At 34.1% G+C, this 23,918-nt stretch overlaps 1 protein-coding gene across 1 annotated transcript in view; it reads right to left on the bottom strand.

Annotated features, from left to right (window-relative positions):
- Positions 1 to 1,577: 1,577 nt before the first annotated feature.
- The window catches only part of LOC141388752 (uncharacterized), a 99,968-nt gene continuing 77,627 nt past the window's right edge, over positions 1,578 to 23,918 (bottom strand). Inside the window, exons 5-8 of the mRNA XM_073958987.1 lie at positions 3,323 to 4,160; positions 2,919 to 2,985; positions 2,406 to 2,718; positions 1,578 to 2,163 (exon numbers count right to left, since the gene is read on the bottom strand). Of these exons, the coding sequence (XP_073815088.1) occupies positions 1,578 to 2,163; positions 2,406 to 2,718; positions 2,919 to 2,985; positions 3,323 to 4,160 (1,804 nt within the window). The remainder of the gene's footprint in view (positions 2,164 to 2,405; positions 2,719 to 2,918; positions 2,986 to 3,322; positions 4,161 to 23,918) is intronic.

Genomic DNA, 23,918 nt, shown 5'->3' with positions numbered 1-23,918 from the left:
TTCGGTCCGAAAGTCTGCAAAAACTTCCGATTTTCAGCCGAATTTCGGTCAGAGAACACGTCAACCATGCCAAATGACTTTCGGTCAGAATTCGGACCGATCTCGCATCCCAACTCGGATGTTTCTTCCTACTTTCGGTCCGAACTCGGATGTTTTTTTCCGATTTTGGTTTGAACCTACTTCAATCGGAGAAGAAAAAGTGGTCTGTGTGTCAGCGGCAGGGTGGTGATTTTAGCATTTTTGCAGCTAAATTTAGCATTACTTTTTGTATTTAAACGCAAAATTTCAATTTAGCATTTTTTAATTTTAATTTAGCATTATTCTATCCACAAAATCCGAAATTTGTAGTACTTTTTGTATAAAAAACATCTGATAATTTTTGGTTGACTACACATTTATACGTTTAAACATGGGTATTATTTGCGTAGTGATTAAAAAATAAAATATGGCATCACCTCTGAACAGAACAGCTGCTCAAAGAGCTCAAAACAACGAAGAGTCTTTGCTCTGACTTAAGTGAAGTACACATTGTCAGTTTTGACTGTCGATTTTTCACATTTATCGATAAGTGTCCAATTGCCCAACAATCACAAAATATTTGGTGGTTTTATTATGAATGACAAAAATAAACGGACACACTAGCAAGCAACCGATAATTTGAGCAAAGCTGTCATTCAAAACTGGCATTGTGTACTCAGCTTGAAAGGGATGAAAATTTGGATAAAAACAAAACAAGTAAAAAGGTTAAGTTTGGCTGGGCCGAACTTGTTATACCCTCCACCATGAAATATTCTGATCCAATAGTGCGTTTAGACTTAGGAAATCCACTCGATTTTGAATTTTCTGTTTATTAATAAGATAATAAATAAATAATAAAAATAGATAAGTATTAACTTGCATTGATAGCTAAGTTCACTCTTTTCCTGGCGCTTCGAAATTCATCATGTGACTCTTGTGTTTTAAACCGTTTCCAACGAAGATATGCTAAGTCTCTGTCGTTTATGCAGGTTATCCACTTACTTTTTGTGGGAACTGTTTCATTATACAAATATTTTTTTTTTTTCTTGATGAGAATATCGTTTGCCTTATTAATAAGATTTTTGGTGTTGAGAATTGTTTGGCTGTAGGCTTTTCATAAATAAAAATCCAATTTTCCGATTTTGAAGCTTTATTTTCCAATATTTCGAATGGACTCTCCAATCATCTTCATTTCCATTTTCGGTCTTTTTGGCCGCTGTTCACTACTTTCCGTAAATGTTCGTCCATAGTACAGTTAAACCTTTCCACCATGCCATCGGATTGGGGATGCAGAGGTGTTGTTCTGGTCTTCTTAATTTCGTATGAGTCACACATTTCCTTGAATATCGCTGATTCGAAATTTCTACCTTGCTCGGAATGTATCTCGGATGGAACACCATAGCGACATATCCAATTTTGGCTGAAAGCGTTTACAATTGTCTTGGCTTCTTGATTTGGGATGGCAAAAACCTCCGGCCATTTGCTAAAGTAGTCCATAACCACTAATACATAACGGTTCCCAGAGTCGCTTATTGGGAACGGTCCAGCCACATCCATTGCTATTCTTTCAAATGGTGCCCCGAGTTGTACTGCTGCATGTAACCTCGACTCTTTCGTGTTGGACCTTTGGCTTTCATGCACCTCTCACAATTGGATATCCATTCCGCAAAAGATTTTTGGCATCCGGCCCAATAAAATCGCTGTTTAACCTTTTTGGTGATCTTGGTAATACCCAGGTGCCATCCACTTGTACCATGGTGAAACTCTGTCAGGATCTCCTTAACTTTAGAATCTGGGACCACAATAAGGTTCCGTTTGGTTTTACCATCCTCGCTTTCCCATCTACGATATAGGCTACCATCTTTTAGGAGTAGACTATTCCACTGAGCCCAATATGATTTCAAAATATGGCTTTCGGACGCTATATCCTTCTGACTAGGTCGTTGGTCTCCCTCTTTTGCCGCAATTATCTTACTCAGAACGGGATCTTTTCGTTGTTCCGTTGCCCAATTTTGGTCGGATTCGATCTGCAGCAGCCGACTGTCGACGATACTCTCCTTGTTCTCAGCCTTTGAGCAATGTCTGCATTCTAGATTGCATGGTCGACGGGGCAGGGCATCAGCATTACCATGTTTTCCTCCCTTCCTGTGCTCGATGCTGAAGTCGTAACTTTGATGCCTCTCTATCCATCGTGCTAATTGAGCTTCCGGATTCTTGAACTGGAGTAACCATCGGAGAGCTGAGTGGTCTGTCCTAAGAAGGAAATGCTGGCTATATAGGTACTTATGGTAATGTTTGATGCTCTCTACAACTGCCAGCAGCTCTCTTCTCGTCACGCAGTAATTCTTCTTAGGCTTTGATAACGTTCGGCTGTAGTATCCGATTACCTTTTGTTGACCGTCGATTTACTGCGATAGTACACCGCCGATGCCATAAGCGCTAGCATCCACCGCAACCTGTGACCCTTGTGCGTTAATCGGTGGAGGCTGACGGCGACGCTGGCAAAATTTGGGAATCGGCGGTAGTACGTGCAGAGACCCAAAAAGCTCAGTAACTCATGCAGGTTTTGCGGCTTCGGCCAGTCTCTGACAGCTTCAATTTTTTCGTTATCCGTCCATATGCCCTCGGTTGTAACACGATGTCCCAGGAACTTTACTTCTCGTTGGAAGAGGACACACTTTTTCGGGTTCAGTTTTAGGCCTGCGGACGACAGTGCTTGGAGAACATCCTTTAAGTTCCTCAGGTGTGGTTCGAAGTTTTTTTTTTCATGATAATGATGTCATCCAGATATATTAGGCAAGACTTCCAATTCAGCCCCTTTAACACCCGCTCCATCAGCCTTTCAAAAGTAGCCGGAGCATTGCAGAGCCCGAATGGCATGTCTTTAAATTGCCAGAGACCGCCATTGACGCCAAACGCTGTTTTCTCTTTATCTTTTTCGGCGATCTCCACTTGCCAATAACCACTCTGCAAGTCAAGAGTAGAGAACCATGACGTTCCGTCAATCCTTGGGAGCGGGTAGCTGTCTTTTTTGGTGACATCATTTAATTTCCTATAGTCAACGCAGAACCGGGTGCCTTCATCTTTCTTCTTGACCAACACCACTGGGGAGCACCATGGACTTGATGATGGTTCTATTACGGCGCTCTCCTCCATTTCGGCTATCAGCCTGTACCTCGCTTCTTTTGGCCAGTTTCACACTTCTTGGAGGCTGTTTTATAGGTCTAGCTTCGGATGTATTTATTTCATGCTTCACCACTGCCGTTCTCCCTTGATGTTCCTTCGTGAACGCAAAATCAGATACCTGTTTCCAGAGGAGCTGTTTGGCTTTATTCTTCACGGAAGGTGATAGGTTGCGCGTCCAATCTTTGATGTAAGCTTCCAGGTGCTTCTTCTCGATGGCTGACGACTTTTCGGTGTTATTCTTCAAGTTAATTACAGCTTCAGCTGGAGTGCATTGTCCAACATCGGAAATTTTGCTAATTTGCTCTTCATTGTTTGACAGGTTTAGAACTCGAACTCGAATTAAGCCCTCATCATTGCTTCTTACCAAGGCATGTGCTATTAAGATGTTGCTGTTTGTGATTTTTGCTGGTTCGACCACCCACAAATTGTCTGCCCCACAATATCCATCCATTGCTACCCATATTATTGCTTCGGCATTTGGTGGTATTATTTCTGGATGATCCGCAGTCAGACGTCTAATGTGTGTACTTTTATCGTATCCCACATTTAACGGAATTTCGTCGTTAGACCAGGTCATCACACGATTTTTCATGTCCAGAGTGACACCAAAGTCAATCATGAAATCCGCGCCAATTATGACTTTGTCTACTATATCGGCCACGATAAACTCATAACTTGCTGATTTATTAGCAATAGTTAGCTTCAGGGTGATCTTTCCATATACTGCTGCGGGTTCTCCCGTTGCCGTGCGCAGTCTGACTCCATTTAACGGCGTTATTCTCCCCTTTGTCAGATCCGCTCTAATAATGGACTTTGATGCGCCCGTATCTATGGTAAGGGTACGTTTACCACCGTTGATGTAACCAGTGGTTGTAAGGTTGTGATTTTCTTGCTGAACTATCGCAATGGAGATTGTGGGGCCATCGTCGATGGGAGCCAGTTCATGCCCCGCTGGACTAGCTCGATTTAGTTTAACGGTGATTCATTAGAAACATGTTGGGTGTCCCGTTTACTTCCATTTGATGGAGGTGTAAATGAAGACTAAGTTATAATTTCATAATTGGAACAATAGTTGTTGTTGCAGAAATAAACAAGAGAGGGAGAACTGAAAACGTAAACGATAGTGATTGGAATTCTATAGCGTAATTGTTGTTGTAAACTTGATTTAAATGAACTAAATTCTTACTAAAAATTTACGTTACAATTCAAATTCTTAAATTAATAGAAATTCATCTAAATTATATAAATTTATCAGTTATTTTCGTAACAATATAATATCTATAAGAGAGTTATCAAAGATATATCTGAACTCATCAGCTTTGTTCACTAAGCTTTGCGCATTAATGAGACAATTCTTAATACCATGTTTTTGTTTAACGAGAATTTTCAGTAGGTTCTGGGTGTCGTCTTTGGAATCTCGACCTGTGTTATTCACAAATGTCATTAATATAGATGATTGTATCAACGACGCATGTAAGTAGATAAAATATCCGGATTTCAATCAAAATGGTAAGAAATATTGAGAATTAACAGAGTTTAAAGTTATAAAAAAAGATAAGCAGATAAGAGAGAAAGATGAATCCAATTTGTAAGCAGGACAAATGAGTGACAATTCCTGTGGTTCCCATATAACTGCACGTTACAGTACAGTGGTCAGAAAACTTCCCCAACACAAATTGTGAACAAAGGTCTACGTTTTGGAAGAAATCGACGAGCCAAGTTTTAGGTATTTTGATATTTTCTCGGTTTAATTTCTCGGTTTAATTTAACGTAATATGTATTGGAATAGACCAAAAATGTCATACGAATTTTTCAAAACACGTTACTGGACATTTCTGTTTTTTCTGTCATTGTTTAACTTGTCATTGTTTAACTAAACATTATGACATGTCAAGGCAAGGTAGCAAAACAACACTTTCATTCATATATTTATTAAATAATCTTCGTTTGAAAACATTAACAAATACATGAATTTTATACTTTCCATCGGCAATTTTTTTTAAAGACTAAGGGTCAATTAAGGTATCTTCATACCACTGTGCATTGTTCCAAAATCGGAAAAAACGGCTGCTTTGAAATGCAAATAATTTTGGTAAATATTTGTTAAAATTCGCCCAACTCTCTGACATCGTTAGCGTAACATACACACGTGTATGTATGTGTATTCATAAAGTTTTTCTAATAACGTTTGCAATGGTTCGGCATTTCTTTTGTTTGGCTTTTAGTAAATTCTTTCTATTTTCTAACTGAAATTAAGTTTACACGACCTTTTCAAAATCTATTTGCTTGTGGCTTACAGCAGGAAAAATCAGAATCCAGTTAAATAAATGTTTGTTTTTAAATAATACAAAAATATGGTTTATAGACCTTTGCTGCATTCGAAATTCGTTTGCAGTAAAATTTGTTGGAAACAAGTTTTATTTTTGTTTTTAATTGCAAGCAAAGAGTCTTTATCAGTCCCAAAAAAAAAAACAAAACAAATATATTCGAACACCCCTTATTTGTTTGAATAAACATATGCAAATAACACTAAAATGGGTAGAATACAAAGTAAGGGTACCTTCAGTAGGAGGTAAATGTCCTACGCACATACCAGGGCACATATTATTAATGTCCTGCTCTTTTTGATTAACAAGGAAGATGATTTAAGAAGTAACAAAAATGTGTGTTTAAATGCATTATTTGAATAACACTGTGAAACCTGCTTAAGCATAACAACATTCATTTATGGTACATAGTTACTTAGACATTTTTCTCATCTATGAACATTGCTGTTTCAGAATTCGCAGAAGCTTACCAGGTGTAAGCATTTTTCATTTAAAATTAGTTAAGGCGCACCTTGCATGATATTGTTTTATAAGGAGGCGATACTGAGATTTCCGTCTCAGGCTCTTGATTGAAAAGTCCCAATTCCGTTCTCCCACCGTCTGTGTAACAAGAGTATCCAGTAGTCATTTGTGCTTTTGGTCGACTCGTTCATTGCCTGGAGTCCGTTTTTAGAGCCAATTCCGTTCTTCGGCATAACAAATTTAAAATCTTAACCCTCAGAAGTGTTATATCGTCGCCTGCATAGCAGACTGGTCGATTAAAGTTCTTAATTGACTATTTATGGTAGTAACCCATAGGAGAGGTTAAAATACTCGTATGACTTTTTGAAAGCAAAATGTTCAAAAATTTTAGAAACGATTTTAATTTAGGTGGAGCCATTTAAGTTGTGAGAGATTACAACATATCCTTTAAGAAGACCTCTTCCAATACGAAAAGAAAAACGAAACGTGGACAAAGAACCTTGTTCAGTTTCAAGCGTCAACAAGAAGAAACAACATGGCAATTGTTGAGATGTCCCTAAAACCCGAGTCATTGGAGGCTTTAAAATTGTTCCGTCCATTAACAAAGTAGCAATACATTGGACTTCCCGCATATATAAAATTGCCAAGCGGTTCTGAAAAAAAAATACAAAACGTTGATTCATCCAAGAAACTGTTTGACATCACCAGCTTTGAGTATAAGACCGTGGCCCTCAAAAATTAATTTAAAGAAATTAAGTTGGCGGCGCAGTTGTAACTTTTGAACGGATAGAGATATTTTCACTATTTCACTGTTTAAAAAAGGTCAAACAACAGTAAACAAACCATAAAAATATAAAACAAAAATTCAAAAAATTATCTTTTTTCCAAAATTAAAAAAACCAAAACTTTTTTGGTTTTCATGAAATATTAAAAAAAAAGTTAAACCGACGGGTATAAAAGTATATATGGCCTGAGAGAGGACACTCTCGGACATCATTCTGTAAAAACGGAACTTTGTTCCAAGTTCTAGTCCACTAAATTTGGAATTTCACTAAAATTTAGTACCTGAGGAAAAATAAAATAGCTCACTTAGTGTAAACGCTACTGTAATTTAACGAAACGTTCTTAAAAGACAATAATCCTACCTACCTGCCAAAAAATGAGGTATTTTCCAAAATTGCGAAAAAAAATATTTCGTTTTTAGTAGCACCCACACCTTCCAATATTTTGACCTAATTTTTTCGTTTCCTTAGCTTTAATATGTGTATTATCGAATCCCATATAGAAATTAACAATCGGTGATGACAAAAAATTGGGTTTTGACCAGGAAAATCGATTCCTGGACCACTGTGCGGCGCTCAAATCCAATGATGGGAAATCTACATAATATACATAATCTTTTGAAAAACCTGTTTGCGGAATTAGATTAGAAGAACGTTTAAAAACAAACATCTAAAATCTAGCTTCAAATTGTCAGCATCATGTTATGGTAGACGCAGATAAAATTTTGAAAAGTTATACCTTGGAGAGATTATCCTTATTTTGTTAACTTATACTTTTACTTTAACAGGAAAATCGTGAAAAGTGTGGTTTAATCACAAATCGAAAGAAAACAAAAAAGACACGTTGGCTTCAACCCTTTTTTTTAATATTAATACTGCCACAGCTTCCACGAAAATTAACTTTTAGGGTCAATATTCCTTGCCAAGTCTAAAAACATGTCATTTTATTCAAAAGCATTTCATTTGTAAAATATACTACCACAATTCTCGAGTAAATCTTGGCTTCAGCTATGTGTTGTAAAATATACTGCCACATTTTGCGAGTTATAAAAGTGTAAACCTTGGCTTCAGCTATATTAAATTTTCAAAATTATTTCCCATATGTATGTATGCATTTACGTAGAATTTCGCTGTCTGGTCATAACACATACTATACAGATTTTCGACACTTATTGATATGTCTTCAAAAAACTATGCTTGTTTTAAACTTTGCAATAATTTAACTTTAATTTTGACTCGTTAAGTCAAAAATGATTTAACAATTATTTTCTACTGTTTGCACAAATGTACTCGTAACTACAAACATATTTAGCTGTACAAAAATACTGAAGAAATTTCTTAAAGAACAATTACAGCGTGAAATTTGATGTCATATTCCATCATTGAGCTTGAATGAATATATTTTATACACTATGGATGGAGGTGATGTCCCTATGCCCGTCATCTGAATAGTTCCAGTGGTTTGGACCCTCTGTTGAAGCATTTCTTTCTTTTCTTTCCCATCGAATAAGTGTATACAAATAAATTCTAAAGTGAAATAGGACAAAAGGATTACCTACCATACTAAGCTGTCTCATATTATTTATTGCCATGAATTATTATTTTTGCGCAAATATACCAAGAATTAAAATATTGTCTTGAATTATCATCTCAGAAATCAAATTCAAATTTGTGATGGCAGAACATCACCATGATGGTTGTATAAATGGAATGCGGTGGATGACGTGCAAGCCAATTTGTATGCTGATGATGAATATAAATTATGATGAAATCACCTCAGGGAATAACTTTCTTTGTAGACACATAGATAATTATAACGGAATTGTATGTGAAGCAAGAAAATTCACCAAAAGTGCAGAAATACAACAGCTATTCGCATCCTTAATATTCCTCGCATACTAAAAACGCATACTAATACTGAGGAATGCTGTACACAGCAAAATAATACCAGCAATGATTCTCTACACCAAATACAATGAATGTGTTTTTTCAGCACCAACCAATAAAACTTTTTTCAAATTGTTGGGCAAATTAACCACGAAACCGCTGAAGTGATGCAAATCCTTGTCACTCCATTCATTTGGGTACAGCTGACTAAAAACGAAATATTTTATTTAACAAAAGTTATTATGTAAAGTCAACGGCAATGTTGTTCCCGATGACAGCCACGTGCGTACATATTTATGAGACCTAAGTGACCATTTTATTGCTTCATTGGTTAGGAAATTAGAATTTGTTTTCGCTATATTATCATATTTATAACAACATCCGCAAAACCTATGTCCTTATGTGTGTACGCTTGTATAAATAGCTGCACGAATACACCCACAAAAATAGAAACGATGATATTCACAATTTACGCACAATGGTCCTTGCTTGAGATAAAAATTGTGAAATTGAAAACAGTGAAATTACATATTCGTTGAAAGGCGTTAAGAAAGCCATACGTATGTATGTACTAAGTGGATTTAAAAAATCGATGCCAGATTTTTTGGCGGTGCCCGGTAAAATGTTTCAATTGGTTTAGAAAAAGATCTTAAAAATCGCGGCTTGATATAATAAGCTATTATATATTATTACCGTTAACTGAATTTGTGATTTTTACGATGATGCAAAAATACTCGCGAAAAACAAACAAATTTATTGCAAAATTTGACGTATTTGCAAACATATTTTTAGTTGAAATAACAGCGCTTTGGGTGTCACCGTGGTGCACTTGTATGAACCCCAGCTCGCACGTTAAATATCCTGGTCCGATTCCCATTCTAGGCAACCTAAATTTTTCAACTGTGGCAAAATGCCCCCCAGCGGAATTTTTGACGACATTTCCCGAGTATCTTAGCCATGTAAAACTTCTATACAAGTGGTGTCATAGGACACGCCGTTAGGATTCGGCGACAAACAGCTAATATGAATCGAGATATGAGAGAAGGCTCCCTTGTCCCTTCTGAGATTTTTGTGGATCAATTAATAATAATAATTCTTCCACATACATCTCAGTTTACAAAAAATATATAAACAAAATTACAAAAGCATCCAGACATTGTCAGAAAAAAATTAAGCCTATATCCTGAAGCTCGGAATTATAATACTTATGTTACTTCCAACTTCGAAGGAAATATGATTATATTATTCTAATTTTGCCGTTTTATGGTTTTATAGGAAAAGTTGAAGAAACAAATGAATGAAATAAATGTATCTTCAGCCTCAACTACGGGTTACACAATCATTTTCCCCAAAAAGTATGTATTTTTGATGTTTTCGGAATTTTGTGGTTTTTTGGACGTAATGAGTTGGCCGCCAAAATATATGAATATGGAGAAGGTACCAGAAAGAATGGACCAACATAGTCCAGTTTGGTCTCCGTATAATTTAAAGCTTTTGGACCATTATATCAGAAAGCATGGATTTGTCCACAAAAAAACATAATATCGCTGTACACAGAACCATAAGGAGTACTTTCGGTAAACATTTCCAAAGGATCCACAAACAGATCTTAAAAAAATGTTGAACTTTTGTGGGGAGTCGAGCGATATAGCCCATTTCCGGACTTAAACTTAGTATGAGCAAAATATTACGAGATCTAAAGTTTAGACAAACTATTAAACAGCCTAATTTTGTACCGAATCGGTTAACACGTCTAGAGTTATCGTGCGAACCAACCAGACGAACAGACGGAACTAAATCGACCCCAAATTGTCTGGAACAGATTTCATCCAGACATTCTTGGGGTCAAAACCATTATTTCGATGAGGCACATTTTTGGTCGTATCAAAGTGTATACACCCTCGTTAGCCTAAAGGTTGAGAAAACTATCTAAATATATATTTTAAAACGTTTTTACCCTATAATTCCATAATGGAAAAAAGCGCATCGTCTTTATATTTACGTGTTCGAAAAACATTATTTCAAAAATTACTTTCCCAATGTGTTTCTTTTAATTTCGAAATTGTATTGCAGTTGAGATTGTATGGACATGACAATGACAAAACCCTAAAACCCGCTGAAAATAACAGCCATTAGTGATAATTGCATTTAAATTAGGAGTTGCAAACGGTTCATGGAAATAAAATAATTTGTGTGTGTTTGATTGTACACTAGGGTTATGACTTTTTTACAACCTCATATCCCTGTATCATAGCGTGATGAGTTTTTCCATAAGATTACATAAAATCTTAATTATAAGGTGATTCGGTGAAAAAACCTCACGCACAAAATGATTTTAAAATTCGAATTTATCAAAATTATGGACAATTTTTTGAAGTCACTGAAAACAGATATATAATTGAAAATAAACTTTAGAGCCACATGAGATAATTCAAATGACATAAATTCAATTCTGAGAATCGTAAAAATGTCGTAAACGCTTTTATTCAAAATATAATTTTTTAACAAAAAACAAAAAATTTGAAATTTTTTCAAAATAACTTTTTTAATATTTGAATGAAATAAACGTTATTATAGTTATTAGTAGGATTATATTTATTCATTCGTGCAACAAAAAATAAATTTTAGAAAAAAAAATTTTTTCACTTCATATATTTTTTCAAAAAAAAAAAATTTAAATCGATTTGTGCGTGAACTTTTTTTATATTTCAATGGAATAAACGATAGCATAGTGATTAATAGGCAAAAGTTCATTCATCCCTGCTACAGGAAATCATTTTTGAGGAAAAATGTCAAAAAGTCATAACCCTATTGTACACTCCATAATACGAATCATCCACCTATACACTGTTTGAACAAATCTACTTTGGTTCTCATCCGTTGTTATACAGAATGAATATTTAGGTTTACATACAGACTTATACGTGTATGTGAACAGCTGTATTCTAAATAAACGGAATTCTGATATCTAAAATGTCTACATGTTATAACATTGAAATCAGTATATATTTTTACGACAATTATAGCAGAGTTCAAGAACAAGTAAGGGAAATTTTGGTCGAATCAAATTTTTCTTACAAATTATGTATAGTGAAACAAATAAAGAATTGCAAGAAATATAAAGTCAAATATATAAAGTTTATTTACGTTTTATAACAAATATAGTCAAATATAAGAATTACCTACTACTTTGGGGTGACAAATAAAGAATTGCAATTGGAAATTGCCTTGAGGATAAATCATGATAAAACGCATGAGGCCATATTACAAATAAACAATGGCAAATCGGCCACAAACAAGCATGCAATGAATGCATATTTAACTCAGTATGTATTGTCGGAAAATTGACAAATGTACAAAGTCTGATTTTCGCTTTGAAAACATCAAAAGACCTTTGGAAAATATAGGGGAAAAATAGTCCCCCAGTGCAGTATTTTGAAACGACCTATAACAGGGCACTTCTTCCTCCCTCTATAGTACTGGAATGACTTCATTTTTACATTTTTATTGGATAGATATTATCCACTACTATCATAATTAATCCCAAAAAAATGGGCCAAATCGAATAAAACATATCAAATCTGTAATTCCTATTTGAGAAATAAGAATACCGTATGTTTGGGTACTATACTCTAACCAACAAAAATAGCATGCGAAATCGGGTTCACGGACATAATAATGATTAGGTAGACATCCCACTCACATCATTATCAGGAAATATTTAATAGACATTATTCTGAAAGTCAGTAGAAGGGATCCAGAAAGCTCAAACTAGGTCAACTGTCAGTATTGCAAAGGCCAGATCATGACATATTAATCTTATTTGTATAAATTGCTGATGAAAAGATAACAACTTTAAACTTATAAAATTTTTGGTCCATTTTAGGAAAAAATAATAAACTAGTTGTTTTAAAATATTAAAACAACAACAATGGGATTAAGTCAGACTATTTTGAAAAAACAAAATTGCAAACGCTATCCCAAAAAAAAAAACGCCACAATGTTTCTGAAAATAAAAACTCGAAAAAACAACAACAAAATTGGCAAACAGTACCATTAGAGTGTAACATACTTAATTTTAGGTTAACTAAACTCATTAAAGCTCCACTGAATGTCCAGAATGGATAGATAACTCATAAAGGAACACTACTTTGGTAATTCTCCAAGAAACCATATATAATTTTTGCAACTATTTATTTGTCACCCCAAAGTTGTAGGTAATTCTTGTTATACGAGGTCTGATCAACGAATAAACGTTGTTCTAAGTTTTTTGTTCATCAATAACTATCTTGTCCCCTTCAAAGTAATCCCACTAAGATATAATAATATAATATAATAATAATATAATCCTCGAAAAACTTTTAATGCGCGCTTGTTGGTACAGCCAACATCTCCTGTTCCGATTTTGCTTTTATATCGTCAATCGTAGCAAAACGCGTTCCCTTTATCAATGTCTTCAGTTTTGGGAAGAGGACAAAGTAAGCGGAGGCTAAGTCCGGTGAATACCGTGTTTGAGGCATGAAAACGGTTTTGTTATCATGCTGCAAAATCCATGATTGTTTTCTCCACAATTCTGTGCGTTTCTGACGAATTGCTTAGCACGAACTTCAAGGTAGAATTTTTTATTGACCGTACGGCCTTGTGGCAAGAATTCAGAATTACCAACATAAAAAATATAGAAATGCGAAAATCGAACATACGTAACTCACGAACGGTAAAAATAACAGTAAATAAATGATCAGTAGTGGAATTCTGTAACACATTTTTCGAGTTACCGACAATTATCGGTAAAATTAAAATGTTTATAATTTGGGTAATTAACGAAATTTTTCGGTAAGTTAACAACCAAAATAAAGCTGTTGCTAAATCCTACCGATAGCAACAGTGCTGTCAAATTTTATTAATACTTTTCATTCATAATTTTGCGTTTTAATTTTACCGATTTTTGTCGGTAACTACAAAAATGAGTTACAGAATTCCACTACAGACCTCGTACCCTACACCACAATGTGGAAAGGGTACTATAAGTTTGTTTTCCTAGTAGACCGCCCTTGCGGTATACCAAAATTCATATCTCGACAAAATAAAACGATTTTGAGAAGTGGATCCATTCGTTCGTCCATTCATTTAAAATTGTAACCAAACTAAAGGCCGCAATTGTTGATCAATCCTCACGAAATTTTGTATGGAGGTCGGTTTCAGACCAGAATAGAAACGATTAGTTTTTGGTGATAATAGTAAAATACATAGGGAACTAGAAAATTTCTGGGCTGGCCAATACGTGGTGTTGCCACAAGTCATCTGACATTTTTTAGAAAGGTTGACATTTTTTAACATAAACGTACTCAGGACAGTTTGACATACGATTATGTGTTGTGTTGTTTGCAGAGACTAAAAAAAATCACTTTGCAAAAAAATGGAATTTGCTTGTGAACATTTGCGTCCGATCATGTTGCACAATTTTCGACATGGATAACCACAGCAAGAAAGCATCGATCAAATTAAATCTTTGTATGCCGATAAAGGACCATCCTATAACACTATGAAAAACTGCTTTAATGAATTCAATCGGGGCCGACGCTCGCTAAAAAAAGAAGGTCGTGAGGGTTAACCAAAAACGGCCGTTGTGTCAGGCCGCGCGAACAGATAATGCAAGATCGCCATGTTATATATCGTGATATAGAGGCATCCTTGGGCTTTTCTTCTTTTTTTGACAATCACTCAAAAAAGGCTCTTGTCAATTGGTGTAAAGAAATTCTGAATAAATACGATCTCGGTGCTTCAAACGACATGTATAAGATCGTAACAGACGATGAATCTTGTATCTATGCGTATAAGCCTGCAACAAAACAGCAATCGACCGTGTGGGTCTTCGAAGGCTTGGAAGAAGCACTTCGAAGCAAATGGTCGCCTGTTCCTTCGACTAAACTGCCATGTGGCGACTATACGGCTTGAGCAACGTAGGGTAGCTAATTCTGAGTGGTACGCTACAATTTGGTTGCCTGAAGTCTTCGGGTAAATTCAAAAAACGTACAAGAAAATACGAATTATTTTGCACCACGACAATGCGAGCTCTCACACATCGATTCAAACCAGCGCCTTTTTGACCGGACAAAACGTAGAATTGATGATTCATCTTCATTCAATTCCCGAATATGAAAAAAAGCCGTTGGCAACGACTTTCCTCGCAAGAAGATGCTGTTGAAGAGTTCAAAAATTGTGTTTTCGAGGTGTCACAATCGGAGTGGTAACGTGGTTCAATTATTGGTTTGAGCGCATGAAAAAGTTTATAAATCATGCTGGAGACTACTTCAGAAAACAATAAAACTATTGTATTTGCGTTTTTCTTGTTAGGCCAGAAAGTTATCGTGCAACGCTCGTATACCAGTTCATATGTGGAGAGGGTATTGAAAGTTTTTTTTTTTGTGTTGGCAAGTTATTATCTCTGTTAAGAAAACGTTTATCGATTCTGACAGAGACTAATGGATCTACGTAACTCTAGCGCCAACGCATACTGGAAACTATTTTTACACAGACCGCTCGATGCTAGGTGGAGAACGGACTTTTATATTGAAGAAGCAGATACCGGTTCTACAAGCGAAGATCCGGACGATTAATGAGTGACCAACTACTGTAAACAACTAAGTAAACTTTTAGACTGACAGACATCCTTACGGGACACCTTGGCTTACAAGCACATTTGCACCAAATATGCTGTACAGACAATAACGTATGAAGCGCAACACCATAAAGGGCATATTTCCTTATGCCGTGGCCCTTAATTGACATTTTTGGTTAAAACTGTACATTAGAGATAAAACTTTTTTGGCAAATATCAAAAGAGTATAGAGCATGGAAATATATTAAGAAATGATTGCATGCGTATTTTCCATGGCAGTTACATGCCTATTTACTTTATTTATAATTATTTTGACAAGCTCGAAAAAATTATGTGTTTGGGCTTTTAACGGATTAGTCTTCTACAAAAATATGAAAAAATATTCTGGCTAATCCTTTACTAGAGTACTTAAAATTAGTAATAAATGTTTGGTTTGTTTATCGTTTGCCTTATGAATGGTGATGCTTGACGTATTGTTTGGCTATAGTCTTTTCACAAATAAAAATCGATGTTTAAAGTAAGCTCGCTGACGATTAGACAACGACAACTTTCTTTAATTCCCTGATGATGATTGGAAATTCCAATCGAAATATTGAAAATAAAACAAATTATTAAAAATCATAACATCGATTTTTATTTGTGGAAAGCCTATAGCCAAACAATACGTCCAGCATCAATTAGTAATAAATTTTATCAATTCAAATACACGCTTGCACTTTTGTAATGGAAATAAAATTTCACTGCGTGGCAAAAGTATTTTGACAAAATTGTTCTATTGATTTTTAGACCTCAACAATTAAAAGTGTCTTATTTTTATTTTTGATTATTATTAGTTACGGTAAAAATAATATATTTCACGCACATCTGTACCATTTACGGATCGATATTTCAAGGATATAGGGATATTCAAGAGATTTATCATTAAACAACACTTTCGATGATTTTCTACCATTATCTCGGAATATTTTGCGGATTTCGATTTCTGTATGAGTATAAGGACATATTTTCTCTTACAAATGTGATATTTGGAGGAAATAACTTTAAGTTTTAACCCGAAATACTCTCCAAAGGAGTATAAGGACATATTTTCTCTTACAAATGTGATATTAGGAGGAAATAACTTTAAGTTTTAACCCGAAATACTCTCCAAACGTGCTCCACAAAATTCTGCCTTTCCATAGTAGCAGTGTTCAGCAAATGAATACATAACACTTCGAACAGTTTACTACCATGTTGCTATGAAAGGTCGTTCAAAGTGCCAAAATATTCATTATGGTACACAGCATTACCGATAAAAATTAAATATCGCAGTATTTTAAATGGTATATCAGACTATTTTGATGCCTGAGAGCATTTAGGCTTGGAAATAACATAAGAAGGACATTTATTTCACAAACATCCCCAACTATTTGGCAGATTTTTGACTCAAGCTTACTAAAAATAGTATTTTAAGATTAATTATGTTCAAATATATTTTATCAGTCCACAATATGCTCTGCCAAAATGATTATGTCGGGTAAATGATTTTTATTGAAAATCGAATTGAATTTTTTTTTTTAGCCATGCCTTTTCAACCGATTGGAATAGCAAAATATGATTTCAAATTAGTTTTTTTCTAATGTCTAGAAATTCAAGTCTTAATAGAGAACTTGTTTTGCCATCGAAATTGCTCAGAAGATGAGGATTTGTGCGCATAAGTAAGATTGGATTTGTAATTCTACACTATTTACCTGAAAGCAACTTTTGCAATTTCACATGTTCTGCCTAGATCGTGCATATTTACAGCGTTTTCCATATTTTGATATTTATTCGTTACAAAATAAATATATAACTGCAGCAATTTCTAATAATTAGCTACATTTCTCACCGAAACTGTCATTTTAAATTTCGTTACAATTTCCATATTTTAATTTAAAATCTATGACTGTAAAGTACATACCAAAAGTAACACAATTATGACGTGTCAAAATACTTATGCCGTTTTGCTTTTGCCTCCCTTTTTAAACATTCTCCTATCTAATCACAAATTAAGCTGAAATTTCTTTGATCCATTAATTTTTATTTAGCTGAGAGGTCAAAGAAAACCCCTAAACTGTCAATATCCCGTTTTATAAATGTAGGGACTGTATATATAAAAAAATTCTCCATTAGTTCTATGTTTGAAAGAAATCTCCTCTTAGCTCTGCAGATATTTTCCTGAGATTTTGGAAAAGTTTTGTTATTTTACCCGAAACAACAAATGTTGTGTTTGTCACTTCATTTACTTGTGCCAACGTATTAATCCTAAAATAAATAAGATCGAAACATTTCTTTTTGTCATTCCAAAATCAGACATCAACAGATAAACTGAAAATTGTTCAAATTTAACAATAATATATCAACACTGGTTTAATCGACAGCACGCATACTGCTTGTTTTTTAAGTTATGCGCCAAAAAAAAAACAAAAATTCTTGAGTTGTTTTTGTTTCGAAGTGCAAGAATGCATATCACCGCGCAAAGTAGCTGTGGTGGGCGACATGGTTTGCCAAGAACTTTAAATATCAAATATGGAAATAAATGGAAATGCTTTACAAAGTTAGTTTTTCGCAGATAATCATTGTTGGCATTTTCCTCTTCCCGTGTTTTTTTTCTATTATAATCGTATGTTAAGTTTAATGTGTGCTTAACTTTTCCCTAACATTTTCACAATAGTGACTTCATTCAACTCTATAAAAAGTCAAGTTTAAAATAACGAAATACAAGCTCGTTTAAATAACATTTTATTAAAACTTTTTCGATTATCCAGAATCCATAGTTAGTGTGAATGTTTTTTTTTTTTGAAGCTTTGACATAGCATGGCTTTGACAACATAGCTGTCAATTGTGTTAGAAGGTAAACATACATATGTACCCTCACTCAAACTCAGAATGGAACTAACAACAACTAAACAAGATATGTATATAAAAAATTCCCGGATAACAGAGGTTCGACTGTACATACATACATATACAATGCTGTTTTGGGGAAAAAATTGCAACAATATACCCAGCAAAATTTGAAGGAAGGGGTTCTTTGCGATGACGTGATTTCATGTCATCTTTTGCATTGGTTCAAAGGAAGTCGTGAAAGATCCGATCTTTTCATTAAGATTTGAACCAATGCAAAGAAAGTCGTGAAAGATCCGATCTTTTCATCAGCATTAGTACCCATCGATCCAATAGAGATGATATTTGTGTTTTTATACCCTCCACCATAGGATGGGGGTATATTAAGTTTGTCACCACGTTTGTAACTACTCGAAATAATAATTGTAGACGCCACAAACTATACATATTCTTGATCAGCGTGCAATTCTACATCGATATAGCCATGTCCGTCCGTCTGTCCGTCTGTGAAATCACTCTAGCGTCCGAACGGATTGACGTAGGCGGATGAAATTTTGGGAAAATCTATTATTTGTACGTAGGACTTTTGGTATTGAAAGTGGGCTATGTAGGTCCACGCTTTCGTATAGCCCCCATACAAAATGACGCGTGACGCGTCGTCGTTTTGAGGAATTTTTAAGATATTTGTCCCATTTTACCACCGAATTGGTTGTAATTTGGTATTTTGTGTCTCCAGAGGGCAAAAAACATTCCTACCAAAGTTGGTTTATATAGGTCCACGTTTTGGTATAGCCCCCATATAACGCGCCATAAAAAGTACGCGTCATTTTAATATATTTTGAATGTATTAGTTCCATTTGACTATAGAATCAGTTGCAACTTTGTATTTTGTGTTTCCAGAGGCTAAGAAACATTCCTAACATAAAATGTTTATATAGGATATAGCCCCCATAGGACGATATCTCCCGATTTTCGGTATTTTGAAGGTTTTGGCCTCATTATCACACCGCGATGGCTGAAATTTGGTATTTAGTCTTCGTTGGGGATATAAAACTTCCCCCCCCAGAAATTTGTAGGTATAGGTCCGCGCCATCATATAGCCCCCATAGAACGGTAACTTCCGATTTTCGGTATTTTGAAGGTTTGGTATTTTGAAGGTTGTAATCTGACATAGAACGAAATCAATCAAATCTCCCTTCCTGGAATTTGAAAAAAAGTCCGAAACGAAAAGGAACAAGAATCTGAAAATAAAGAAGAAACGACTTTTGGAAAGAAACAATTAAAAATAAATTAATTAAGCATAAATGGTATTTTCCAGAAAAAGTCTCTCCTCCCCGTACGTTACATTTTGTTCTTAGAGATCCCTAAAACAAGCCGGGTTGTAGATCCCTACATATTTTCGTCACTAAACAAAAGAGTATAAATTTCCAAAATGTTGTTATAAAATAACAAAATTATAAAATAAAAGTAATTTACGAAATAAAAATACTTAAAGGAGTACAGTTGGAGCCATGTCGAAATCTGAACTGGTGATGGGATGATAATAGAAAAAACCTTTTGTAAGATGAAAGAATATCAGTTGCGGAGAAAGGAGGAATTAATCTTTTGCGTTGCAGCGGTGGTGATTACATTGCAATTTTGGATGTAAACTTTTTGCTGATCAATTAATTGTAGTTATTTCATGAATTCGTTTGAATGAATAAAGAGTTTTGTTTGTCTATATTTCAATAGAGCATTTCCTTTTCCAAACAAGACATGAAAATGTCATGCCAAGGAGTTGGTGAAAATGACGTGTCAATGCATTTGTTAAAACGACATGTCAAAGCATGGGTGAAAATGACATGTCAATGCATTGGTTAAAATGACATGGTTAGGATCCAAAAAAGAACGTCATCTTTTGGGGATCACGCTCATATAAAATTCATGAGTGAAAATGACAAAAATATGACATGCCAGATCACTTGCACGCATGATTCAACTCATGATTTTTCATCGAAGATTTTACTAAGGTAAATATTGTTGCAATTTTTTTCCAATTAAAATATTGTGGTCTGTTCCATTTTGGCTTTGCAGAAAGTGTATGTATGAGTATTAGACATCGGATTTTGCATATTTGCATATTTTTTATTAATAAAGATACGAAAATTCTGATTGGACCAAAATTCGTTTTGAAGAAAACTGAATGCAATGACAGGCTCATATTTTTTATTTACATATTTTGCATATGCACAAAATATGCAAATAATATGCAAAATATGCAAAAAATATGCAAAATATGCAAAAAATATGCAAAATATGCAACTAAATTTTTTGACGAAAATCGTCAAATTAAATTTGGAAAGTCATCAAAAAGTGTCCTAAATTAAGTTTATTATCGTTAAACGTCGATTTCTTAACAGATTATTATGTTATTAATTATTATTCCGCCACAGCAATAAATCTGGACTAAAAGACTTAGAAAATTTCCTATAACCCAGCCTTCTTATTACAACATAAGTTGCTTTCTAATACAAATTTGTTCAAAAACTCAATCAGAAATGTCAAAATGAACGTATCCAAATATGTTGATAGTTTCTGCTCGCCAAATTGTGTGACAGAATAACAAATGAGCTAGAAATTAAGACTAAGACAATATTGAATATTACATAAAATCTTTCATATTTTACTAAAAATATATAACATATAAAAACATATACAGGGCAATCATGAATATTTCCGTCTGAATTTTCCGCACGGAAAATAATTTTAGAAAGTGAAACGCTTTTAAAATCAATATTTGTTAAAAGTTGAAAGCTACTAGATTCGCATCATGATGGCATATTCTAGTCGAATCGACAAAAATATTCCCTTTTTGGGTATAAATATAGAAAAAAAATTGTGAACTTTGGAAAAGGAAACAAATTATGCATGGAATTTTTATTCATGATTGCACTGATAACAATATTTTAATACCCTAAGGGTATTTTGTCTTAGTGAATGAGTTTGCAACATGCAAAAGGAAACGAAATAGACCCACAGTTCCTTTTGATGATCTGCATAGATTCGCACTTATCCATCTGGTCAGGTCTTTTTGAAAACAGAGTACAGGTCACATTTATAGACCAATTGGAGATAGGGCGATCCCTGTTTATTTTGGTAAGAATCGATTCAGATTTGGATATTGCACCCATATATACAGTATAATCTCGATAATCCCTACACCACAGGTTTTGGCGGTGTCCGAATTATCAAATTGTCCGGATTAACGAATAGTAAAGAAAATAAATTATTTTCTATGATTAAATAACTCGTGGTAGTTATATAATACTCTACGTGCTCTAAGTGTTAAAAATAGTGAGATTTTTCTATACGACAATCCGGACATTTTTATTGGCATTGCCCGTATTTGTTCCTTTCCTTACTTTTTACCAATTTACCATGCAACAAGACTCAATTTCCCTAGAAATATGACGTTTTTAAAGTATACATCAGGATGTAAGCAAAACACGGAAAAGTGTGAAATTTCATTTTTTTGAAAATTAAGATTCCTTGAAATCTTTGCCTTTTAGGTGTATAGTGCCTTTGGCAACTTTAATGACAATATTGCAGCGAACATTTTTCTTAATATATTTATTTATATCCTAGACAACAAGACTAATGTGTTATAAAAGGTGTTATATCCTTGTACTCGATAATTTTTTCTAAATGTTTCTGAAACAATTTTTACAGCAACTCCTCCATTAAACAACTGTCCAAATTCGAAACATTTGTAATAATTAGTTTAAATTATCGAGTACACGGTCAGGTATAAGTTAATTAATTGTATATTTTCTTTTCGACTGTGTTATCAAAATTGTTTTCCTGTAGCAGGAATGAAAAAAACTATATTTTTTTTAGCATTCCAAATGCTTTTCTAGCAGAAATATGTGAGTGGATTTGCCATGTTAAAGATAATTCCAAGGGTTTGACTTATTTTACCACTACCACGCTATTGTCTGGTTTTTCTGAGTGATGTCATTTTGCACTAATCATTTGGTGTTCTTCGCATCAATTTTAACTATATCCCACTTAAATAAAACTTTGTTTTTAAAAATTTGAAAACAACAAAACCCGAGATTAAGCTGAAATTATTTTACAACAATAATAAATACACATCTCAACAAAACTGGCAAAAGTGAATCTAAAAATAATGCATTACTTTTCGCCGAGGAGTGAACATTTCCCAATTCTGCATTAAGCGGTTGTATACTTACAATATACATATAAAATTATGTATTTTTAGTGCATTAAACTAAAACCATGTCATCAATATTAAAGCTGCAGTTAGAGCATTTTTCCAAAGAAACTTTTTGACCACAAATATAGGACTAAACACTATAAAATATATTAAAATCTAATAGGTGGATATTCAAAACGTATACTTCTAATTATAGTTATATTCCAGAACCTGGAATCGTAAATGGTACTTTAGTACTTTTTCCCATTTTGCGCTAAAAAACGAACCCTTTTTCCAAAAACTAGAAAAAATTGCGCTTTTATCTAAAGAAAAATAGCGATGACTAACTCTAGCTCCTTTTTTTGCTAGACAATTTTGGCCGATTAGACTATCACCATATTTGGACATGTTGATTTTGACATTTCTGATTGAGTTTTTGAAATTTTTCCATTATCTATCTACATTTGTATAGAAGGCAAATTATGTTGTAATAGGAATGCTGGGTTATTTGACATTTTTTCACCTTATGAAAACTGATTTAAGTCTTGTTAGTCTAGATTTATTGCTGTGGCGGAATATCTGGAGAGTCTCAATAACATAATAATCTGCAAAAAACTATGTTAAACGTCAAAAAACTTAATTTAGAATGCTTTTTTGATGATTTTCTAAATTTAATTGACGATTTTTGTCAAAAAAAACACTTGCATATTTAGCATATTTTGCATATTTTTTGCATATATTTTGCATATTTTTGATATGACCCCAAATATCGAAAAATTGACCCTCAAAACGCCTAGATCCAAAATTTGAGTCCAATCGGATAAGAAATAAAAAACATGCTAAAATCCGATGTCTAATGACTATATTAGATTATGATTTTTTTATAACCCCGTATCCCTGTATCATATTTGGATGAGTTGCAACTTTTTTGACAAAAACAGCGTTGTATGTTATATGAATGTACTGTCGAACCTCGATTATCCGTAAACTTCCATTATCCGAGAAAGGAAATCACACAATTTTTTGTTCATTTTACGCCGATTAACCGTAAAAATCTTTATGATCCGGTACACGAGACACGCCGTTCGGACTCGGCGATAAATACTAACAGTATGTCCTATATCATTGATGTAATATGAATCGGGATGCACTCATTCATATGAGAGAAGTCTCCCTTGGCCCGTCCGGGATGTTGCGAGGATGCAATTTTTTGCGATTTAATATTTAAAATCATTTTTTTATGGATTTTCTTGAAAGTTTTTGTATTAAACTACTATTACTTACAAAAATTTTATGTCCTGTTTGGTAATTACTATTTTTTCTTAAATTTTTAAATTTTGTCAATATAATTTTTCCTTTATATCAATGCAATATAGGTATTTGGCCTGTTTTTGAGGCAAAAATTATTAACGTTGGATTATGGGATTTTTATACATTCTTAATGATTTATATACAAAAGTGGACTAAAACAACGAATTATACAGTATAATTCGGTTATAGCGAACATCGGTTATAAGAAACTACGTTTATAACGAACAAAGTTTTTTGTTCCCATAGAAATGTTCTTAAGATTTGCA

The sequence above is a fragment of the Musca autumnalis genome, unplaced genomic scaffold (assembly GCF_047663935.1).
Source record: "Musca autumnalis isolate F117 unplaced genomic scaffold, ASM4766393v1 scaffold_1, whole genome shotgun sequence".
NCBI lineage: Eukaryota > Metazoa > Arthropoda > Insecta > Diptera > Muscidae > Musca > Musca autumnalis.
This window is presented reverse-complemented; position numbering and strand designations above follow the sequence as displayed.